The 10,334-nt window shown below is 36.2% G+C and overlaps 1 protein-coding gene across 2 annotated transcripts in view; it reads left to right on the top strand.

Annotated features, from left to right (window-relative positions):
- The window catches only part of LOC139138318 (mucolipin-3-like), a 40,526-nt gene extending 33,211 nt beyond the window's left edge, over positions 1-7,315 (top strand). For both annotated transcript variants that reach the window (XM_070706646.1, XM_070706645.1), the window contains exons 10-14: positions 109-210; positions 998-1,120; positions 2,358-2,564; positions 3,529-3,659; positions 4,207-7,315. In XM_070706646.1, coding sequence (XP_070562747.1) covers positions 109-210; positions 998-1,120; positions 2,358-2,564; positions 3,529-3,659; positions 4,207-4,246 — 603 coding nt within the window. In that variant the 3' untranslated portion in view covers positions 4,247-7,315. The remainder of the gene's footprint in view (positions 1-108; positions 211-997; positions 1,121-2,357; positions 2,565-3,528; positions 3,660-4,206) is intronic.
- Positions 7,316-10,334: the final 3,019 nt, after the last annotated feature.

Below are 10,334 nucleotides of genomic sequence, written 5' to 3' on the forward strand. Positions count from 1 at the left end.
TGAGATGCTGTGTTACAGAGCTTTTCAATTCAACTCACAATATTTCAGAATAGATATGTATCACTGTTAGATCTAGAATCCCACACCTTTTTCAATGTTTCTCTGTAGATTGCAGATAACTATGATGTCTGTAGTATCATGCTTGGTACTGGATCACTCCTGGTCTGGTTTGGAGTTCTCCACTATCTCGGCTTCTTTCCCAAATACAATGTGAGTATGTTAATTTCTCCTGAGACAACGATTCTTTTGTGTTCATTCAAAACCCTGGAAAGGGGATTGGCAGAGATGTTGAAGTATTTCTGAACACATTTAGTTAGATTTCCATCTGTTTCTGTAAAGCTCAGATGATTGAATCAACCACAAAGAATGAAGTTAAAAGGGAACTTTAAATTTAGATCAATTAAAATGAAAAATACCCTTTCATTCATCATCATATCTATGCAGGAGTTCACAATTGACTTTCAGATGTTATGCTTACCATGACACCATCATTTGCATACATTTGCATATACTGTTCAGGCATTGTGTTGATCAACTGAATTAACACAATTTAAGCAATTCAAGCTTTTCTCCTCAGAGTGTTTTGAATATTGTGATTCTGTATTGAGTATATTATGTTTCAAATAGCCTGTAGTTATTTATTCACTCACAAAGACAAACTATGAACACGATGCTTTGGCCTTTGTATGTGTGAAGGTCACAGGAAAAGGAAAACAGAAGTGAAAGAATTTGTTTCAATGTAAATAAGGGCTAATATATCACCATCATAGCTTCACTGCTTTGAATATATAAATTACAAATGGAGTGAATAAATAACCATGGTAACCAAAATGTTGCCCTATATATAGGCTTTCAGAAAATGTATAATTTACGGGGGTTCTGAGCTTATTAACCACCAGAGAATTGTTAGATTAAAAAAAGGTCAATTTCTTGTCTTGGAGCCTTAAGTTGGGTAGACTTCAATCATCTCAATTTTTTGTTTCTTTTTTTTAACCAGATTTTGATAGTGACCATGAAAATTGCTGCTCCAAATGTGCTGCGTTTCAGTGTGTGTGTCATTGTATTGTTCCTTGCTTATGCATTCTGTGGATGGATTGTACTGGGACCATATCATCCAAAGGTCAGTCGCACTCGTTCACTCGATGCTGGTAGTATTAAAGTCGTCAGTGTTTCCAGTATCCTTCTTGTAATAAAATTGCTGTAAACAGGATCATGAATGTAGTTGTACTTACCAAACAAGCAGGAGTGCCAATTTTGACAATGGCTGTCTTAAAGCCCCAATAGCTGCGAATTGTATGCTCTTTTTTCATGACTTTATTTTCAAACCAAAGTTAATTTATATAAATATGCTAACTGAAGGACATGTATAGAAGTATCACTGCTTGCTGATTTGGACCATGCCTACACGTTTTAACAGGTCGAAATAAAATGGCGCCCCTATGGAAAAGTACAAAAATGCAGTATTTCCTGCACATACACATCGTGATCATACCAGAAACAAGCATGATGCCATTTACTTGAATGCACAACACATGATGGCCAACATTTTGTTGTTGTAATCTCTGTCATATGATTAGTTTTTGAAAATGGTGGGAAATCTAAAATGATGTTAAAATGTTTGAATTAACATGCCATGTCCGACACTTATGACAGTGTTATACACTTTTTCAGTCTTTAACAGGTCATATTCAAAGAAAACGTTTGGGAAACTGAGGATATTTTGAGATCAGTTAATTACACATTCACAGCTATTGGGGCTTTAATTTTGCTCATAATACTACTGTTATTTTACAGGAAGAAATTTGACAAAGTATGTAGCAGCTCTCCTCTTGTTTGTTCATTATTTTATGCAAACATTCAATCCAGAGTCACTTTAAACTGTTTCCATGCAGTTGTAAGGTCTGTAAATTGGGGGAGAAACACTGAAAAAGTAATTTAAAATTATGACTACAGAGGCATAAACCTTTTCACTAGCATGGTTTCGCGGAAACCCATTGTTTGAAATGGTCAGGCTTGTTCTGTTTCCTGTTTATGGGAAACCGAGTTAACAGATATATGGGTCATAATCACAGTTGTTTTACATTCAATGTCAATGGCAAGGCATACTTATGTTCAGTTTACTGAATTAGTAAATCCTATTTCACATAGAGCAAGAATTACCACAATAAAATTGACTGGCCCTTGAGAATTGTTTCAGAGTAAAACATTTGATTACAGCAATATCGGAGCATCTGATTGGTGGGCATCGACCATTTCCACTCAAAATTCAAATTTCAATGTTTTGGAGGTTTGCAGAGCCCTACATTAATCAGATAGATGTCAGAGTAATTTGTTACATAACTCTTTCAACATTACAGTTTCAAGATCTCAACACTGCTTCTGAATGCATGTTTTCACTGGTGAATGGTGACGATATGTTCGCGACTTTCGCCGAAATGTCCCAAAAGAGCTACACAGTGTGGATCTACAGCCGCGTCTACCTCTACACTTTCATCAGCTTGTTTATTTACGTTGTTCTCAGTTTGTTCATCTCTGTTATCATGGATACCTACGAAACAGTCAAGGTAAGTTTGACCATTTCACCACTATGGTTGTAATTGTGCACTGGTTACAGTTTACAGGGAATTACTGATGAACAGTGTATTGTTTAATACCAATGCATTTATGCCTTCTGTATCAAACATGGCACTCTCCGTAGCATTCAATGGTAACTTGTCAATGACGTCACTGGCTACATAATCATCATTCGACTGATATTAACCTAGACCTATTTTCAATTTGACAATATCAAAATTTGAAAGTGATTAAAATACATGGTTTGCATAAAAAATCCAGTTTTTGAAAATTATGCATAAAAACTGACAAACAGAATAACAGTGACTTTGTTATAGCAGTTTACCATTCAATGACAAAAATCGTTCTACATATGAGCTGAATTGCATCCACCCTGGAAATAAAGCACATGATTGTCATTTCAAATAAACCCCAAGATTTGGAGTAAAAACTATGTAAGAGAGGCATGTAATAAAAACATTAAAGCCAAAACAAGGGACTATGTTCCTTATAGGCAGGAGACCATTAACTTTGCCTTTGCCCTTGTGATGTCAGGCTCATTGTCACCTGCCCTTGGGCTCATTGTCCCTTTTTAATCTATAGTAATATATTATTATATATTATTATGTAGTAGTATTTACCATGAAAGCCTCTTCATACCATTTCTGCATACATTGACAAAAGACAAAACAAACAGACAATGTGTCTTTGTTCGTTCTGTGAAATGGATGATAGCACTTTTAAGTGCAGAAACAATCAAACTAACACTTTTCTCTCACAAAGTCCAAAAGCATTTTTATGAAAACAACACGTTAACTTAAGTAATGACACCTGCAATATGGAATAGATATACACCAGTGTGTTTGTAGTAATATATACCAAAAAGTGCTGCAGTGAAAATGTTTTGCATATGCAAATTTATCCTAACTTGCTAGAGGTCAAATGTCAATTTTCCTTCTTGTCATGTATTTCAAGGAATATCAAAGGCATGGAAGACAAGGCTGCAAGAGTGACTTGGATAGGTTTATCTCAGAGTGTTGTGACGCTCCTGAGTCGGGAAATTATCGAACCAATGATGATAAATGGTGGTTCTGCTGTTGTCCAAGGTAAAAATGATCTCATGAGTTTCAAGAATTTGTTTACTTTTCCGTGAATTTTACAGAACTCTGAAGTCATCATTATGTGAACAGATTGTGTGTGAATGTTCTGACAAATTTTCTCAGCCTTGCTTCGTCGAAGATTTTTCATTGAAATTTGCTTCCAAACTTTAGATTCAGTTTCATCTGACGTGTACATGTAATGTCACTGCTCCAGACAGTGTTTCGTAGGTTGTCCAGACTGTGTTGCTGCCAGACATCGTGTTGAGGTCATTTGGATTTTGTTCCCTATTCTGGGAATTCCTCCATAGATACGTTCAATGATTTCCTCCATATATCTCATAAAACAATAATAAGTCTACCTCTGAGTGATAATCAAAAGACAAGTAAATCTCTGAAGAAACAACAGAGCAAGTTCAACAGTTCACGTCAGTCTATTTCCCACTCTAAAAGAACTTGATCATATCATGGAGCAACTGAATGAATTGTATTTCTCTAGAGTAATCACCCCCGATATTAAAATTAACATTTACTATTTTGACTGTCTGTTTCACAGAAGTGCACCGTATGGAGAGTTTGAGCCATTGATCGATTGATTGATCATTTCATTGGTCCAATGGTATGCGGTGAAAATTAGCAGACTACTGTGAAGCATAATGAGACCAAACCCTGTGATTGATCCGTGATGTAACCAGTTCTGGTAAATTTTGCAAAGCATAATGCAGGAAGTGCAGGTGAACTGTAGGTGGCGCTCTTCATAGTAGTGCCACGGATACTGTGTACAAGCTGGTCCTTGCCTGCTTTGCATGTCATAATCAGAGCAATGTATAGTGAATGGTGAGATAAGCAAGATCTCAGATGAACTTTTTATCAATGTGTCGGTGTATTTAAACATTTTAGAAACTTTTTAAGAAAGCCATGCAGAGCATGGAGCACCAAATGCAAAACCTCTTCCATTTTTATGTACGGAAGGATTTTCAAAGAAACATTTACAATTGAATCTTGATGTCGTTTTGAAAGTTTAGTGAATTTTTTTTGTCTCTACACATTATACCTCTCTTTAATGGATTTTGCTGTATCTGTCTTGTAAAGTTGTGTCTATTGTAAGTGGGCAAAATTTTATGTATATTGTTGGATAGTAACTCACGTGTGTCTGACCTTTAAACTGTGATTTCTATAGCATGCCATTGATTGCACCTTGCACCGTTTAAGTCACTTCTGTGTACTTTTTACTCTAACTGTACCCTAGCATACTAACTGATAATAATATTTTAAGAAGAAAACAATAGATGGCTTTGATTGAGTGAAAGTGTTTTAATGTGATTCGTTAATGTTGTTGTCATGATGGTACATGCAACTTGGGGAATGATACCTTTATAATCTGGACACTTTTTAAACCAGAAATCTTCCCATATTAAACACTTCCCACTGCGCTACCCTTTAGAAATAATGTATTGTGCCAAATTTGCCACGGTGCTATTCTTTCCAGGGCAATTTATGTTGGAAGTTGATAAGGAAAATTGGGTCAGTTTTAATTCTGCCAGGTTTAATCAGAGTTCAAATTCTAATGAATTTGAAACAAAGTAAGTTGGACTCTCTGACTACACTGAATTCCCGGTCTTGTGATGAATTAATATACACTTTGAATGCCAGGCAAGTCTTGAAAGACTGAAGTTTGGATTCACTTTATATTTGGTATATGGGACAACATTTACCATGGTAGTTGAGGGCTAATGGTGTTTTCTTAAGACATTGTAAGTTCAATTTGATGGTGTATTTATTGTTGTAGAATTTTAAATCAAGTCAATCCGTGTTACTTAGATACTTGGTGATTGACATTCTGTCAGTAGGGTGCATGCAGATTTTCACATCTTTTTTGTGTACAGTCAATTTTAGTGAGAGTGACACTTCAAATGTGAATACAATTTGTATTTTTGGCAAGTTGGCATGATTTGAAAAGCTGAACTAGGAAAAATTCAGAGTTTATCGTAATGCATCACTGTAAATAGTATTTCAAATCAGCATATTGCCTGGTCTTTAGTGAACATTAATATTTATGATATCGTACAGGGTTTTTTTGTCTTCGTAAAATACTCGTGCTTGAACCACACGACAAATTTCAGAATGCCACAATTCTTGTACACTGCCTGCAGATCATCTCTCTCCAACCGTATTTACTTTCTGATTATCCTTCTACAGATCTCTAGAATGTGGTGTAAATTTTTTCAAGCTGTCAGGTCAAGGAATGCATCTACTTTCTACAATCCAAAATTAAAATCCCACGACCAACAAATATAAAAAATGTTTCAGGTTTCAGAATTCTGAAGTGGAGTAGGGCGAGTCCCAAAACTCAAAACAGGTTTTGCTATACACAACTCTTGCTCGTGAATGCTCCAAAGAAAATGTGGTGAATTTTACAAATGACTTTGCATGTTTGTAATTCTGTCTGTGTGAGTGGTGTCTTTCTAAGTCCAGAGAAAATTACAGGCTTTAGAATGTCATTTTTCTGGAACTTTGTTTTTTTCACAGATTAGGTCAAGAGAAAAGAGATTATTTCCGTGAATGAGATTTACCATATTTTAAATATGCCCTCTCATAGGCATACAAGTAAATTCAGGGAAACTTTTCCAAATTTTGCTCTTGTCCCTGGGTAGTAGACCCCCTCAATAAAATGGACCAACCTTATTCAGAAGCTATAGTACGGGAAAGGGTAGTAGTCCCCCACTATATATATATAATGTTTATTCAGTAATATAGGCCACCGGCCTTTCTTACAATTCTTGTAAAAATAATACAGACAAACTTAGGGGCAGTTATACATTATTGCTCGTGGATAATAAGTTTTCTCTAGTCCCCCACTATAAAATGGAACAACCTTATCCAGAAGCCATGATACAGGAAATGGCACTAGTGAAGATAAGTGAATGCAAACCTTCAGATACAAACTAAGTGTCTTGGGGGTTGGGGCATATAACCATGTACCCCAACCCTTACCCTACCTTACTGTCTTCTTTAAGGTAGTATGCACCTCGAAAGTGAAAGACTTAAAGTTTTGCTCAAACGTTCCTCAAGGAATCTTTGATCATTCTCTTTCAAATTCAAGAATAAAAATCGGGGGTCACCGTGCAAATCTGGTACTGGAGAAACAAATTACCCAAGATTTACCGATATTTGAATTTCAAAATGGCTGCCATCCCTGTGTTAACTCTAAATAACATTTTCGATTTTCAAAAAACTATGATGGTGAAAGTTTTTCTTTCTGCAAGGGCTTCAAAATGAGCCCCCACAAGTGGTAGATCAGAAACGAATTTGAAAGTTTAAATGTCCAAATACCTATCGCCGAGGCACATTCTACCTTAATGGGTACTTCTGATTTATGTAAAAATGCCATTCCCATTTAGATTCTACCATGAATAGAGATATCCTTTTACTATGGCCATGGGTTTTTACCCAGACTTACAGGAACCAAAATCAGTGCCAATGATCCTCCACTGGACAGACCAATTTGTAAGCAGGGATCACAAATTAGCTTGACTTAACGACTGACCAGTAGATATGTTACCAATGCATGATAAGTAGACTGATTGTAAAGTTTTATTTTGATGGAGTTTCTTCCAAAACAAAGAGTCTGAAATAAACGAATAAAGTTTTAAACCATGAGCAAAGTGTGTACTGAAGGACTCTGTGTGATGTGTTCTGACTGACAGTAATGAAAGCCACTGGTCTGTACACAGCAAGGTGGATTTTGAACAATAAAAAGTACATACCTTAAAACATCTCATGGATTATTCAATAACCAAACACTAGACCAGTTTTATTAGCTACTATAGACTATAGTCTATAGAAGCTATTGCGATGGGTATCCGTCCGGCGTCAGTCTGTATGTATGTATGTATGTCCGTTTGTTAGGCGTCCGTCCACTCAAATATCTTGACAACTGCAGTACTTACTGATTTGATATTTGTTGTGTGGATAAAATATATGATTTTGAGAAACTGTTTTATTAATTTTTTGATATTGTTGAAAATATGCAAATTAGCACCAAAAAAGGCGTTTTTGGTAAAAAATTTCCTTCTTCATAACCACTGGTCAGACAGCTTTGTTATTTGGTATACAGGTCCCTAGGGATAACCCAACTTAGATTTGTTAAAATTGTGATGAAATATGCAAATCTGTATTTTTACAGAATTTTTTTTTTCCATTTTTGGTGAGGCCATCCTGAAATGAGCTATCAAAGATATCCACCTTCTTCATCAATACATGTGTCACAAAAGGTTATTCTCTACATAACGCAGCAGAGCTCTGTCAACTGTTGAGTCGCTTGTTTTTTCAAAACCGCTGGTCAGACAGCTTTAATATTTGGTTTACAAGTCCCTAGGATGACCTTAGTGATATAATTTCATACAGTCATGTACCCATGTCTATAGTAGCTTTACTAAGGGACTTTGGCCCTATGTTTTTTTAGCTGGATACTGTACAAACCATTATGGGCTTAAATACTAATCTTGGTTATTTTCCCTTCAAAGTATTTCCTCCACCATGAATTGGGGCAGACTGGTGAATTTAAGCCCAATATCATGGCAGTCCAACCAGCAATAATAATACTTCTCGGAATAGTCCTCAAACTGCATCCAATGATCCAACACTCATCCAACACTAGACTGGAAGATCCGTCGCTCGAGGGCGCCCTCTACGCTCCTCCCCTATAGAGAGCGCCCTCGAGCGACGGCTCTTCCAGTCTAATCGAAATCTATCAGTCAGCTCCTAATGTCAAAGGGCCAGAAGCTGTGACTTTTGATGGGTTTTTTTCACAATTTTTGTTTTTAATGTCATCTTCGGTTTCTTGTTCCACTTCCAATGTATATTGAAATACAAAGTATTCACCCTGTCAACTCAGTCTGTACATGTGTAGACTGCCTTGTCATTGTTCACAAGTGAATTCTGGTCAGGACTAGAATTCAAATGTCAACAATAACAGTTCATTTAAGACAACCAGACCGTAAATTACTATACCAAATTACTAGACCATGCACTGTTGTTATATATCTGTTGAAAAAAATTGCCTTCTGTATAGTTTCATCTGAAATATTCCACTTGTAGTCGGTAAAGGTTAATTATTGTAATTGGTCAATGGTGTGGCCTTTGCGTGATCCCATCTGTAATAGAATCTTTGACCGTGTGGAATAAAGTCCAATCCAAAGTGGTAGAATATAGGAAACTGATTTGGTGAGTGAGAATTTGCGCGGCACATGTTTTTTTTGTGACACCTAAGAGACCAAGATACTTTCCATCAAGACTATACCATACTACAGCCATTAATAAAATCTACATTCTTTGCAAGTTCATTCACAATGGTTATCTATGTCATAAGTTTGACAAAGTAGTCCTCACAATAACATAACACCCCGTAATTTTTCTAACAGGTATTCTTTTTTTAAGGCCCATGAGCTGTATCTCCTCATAAAATGTTGATAAACAAATCGTTATGCATCTTCATTGCCTGGTCTCCAACCTATCTAATTACATCTGAAAGTAACATATTTTGGAAATCTACACGGAGTTAAAGAAAATAATGATGCGTCTCTCTTAATCAGCTCTGCACTCTTTTGAAGGTTGAAATCTGTCATAGAGCAATGTGAACTGGATACATTCCCAGGGAAATGCATTTCTTTAGGAATCAAATGCGTATGTGTGTGCTATTTTATTTTCCTTTCTTTCTTTCTTTCTTTCTTTCTTTCTTTCTTTCTTTCTTTCTTTCGTTGTATTTGTATTTATTCTCTTCTTTCTTTCTCTCTCTTTCTTTCTTTCTTTCTTTCTTTCTTTCTTTCTTTCGTTCTTTCGTTGTATTTATTTATTTATTTATTCATTTTTGGTTTAGTTATGTATTTGATAGGTGGTTATCATACTGGAGTACAACACCTATTTATTATTTATCTAGTTCAAACTCATATTTACAGTTCAAATCAGTACTTGTAATGATCCAATGCAGTGCAGTGGCGAACTGGCAACGGGAGATGCCCCTAGAGTGAATTTTCGCCTGAATTTGGCATGTATCAGTCAAATGCAGTTACCAGAGTAAAGATTTGAACTTTTGAAGGTGTTTTCGACGATGTTACTTTCCTGTGGGCCGATGTTTTATTGTGTTGGTTTTGATGGGGTTTGGACTTCTCGCCACTGACTTTGTCATGTCATACCTTCTGCTCTTTACACAAGTACCGAGGTTCGGCCTTCCGCCTCACACTACGATCCCAGCCCGGGACCTTCGATCGACCATTTAAGGCGCACCTGTGGTAAAACCTGGAAGACTTCACAATCTGTGAAAAGCATTTTTGCAACCGTTTTTGATAATAAAGATATACTGCTCTGCTACGATTTCATAATCACTGTATTTTACACGAATATGAAATGAGCAGATGTTTGTAAACATAATTACCATGTTTACTTGTTAAATATCGTTGTGGATGACCAATTTCTGTTGAATATCGCAGACTCACATGCGCTTCTTGTAATGCTAGATATGTAAATCACATGTGAACAAGGTTAAAGATGAATTTCACTTTTCATCAGCAATTTGCTCGCCTGTCACAATCTCCACTTGAGTGACTAAATAGCGTAAATGTATATTTACTTATACTTATAAGGCACGTCATCTACGAAGACAATTATTACCCATGACTAATTCAT

This window comes from Ptychodera flava, chromosome 8 (genome assembly GCF_041260155.1).
Source record: "Ptychodera flava strain L36383 chromosome 8, AS_Pfla_20210202, whole genome shotgun sequence".
NCBI classification, from domain to species: domain Eukaryota; kingdom Metazoa; phylum Hemichordata; class Enteropneusta; family Ptychoderidae; genus Ptychodera; species Ptychodera flava.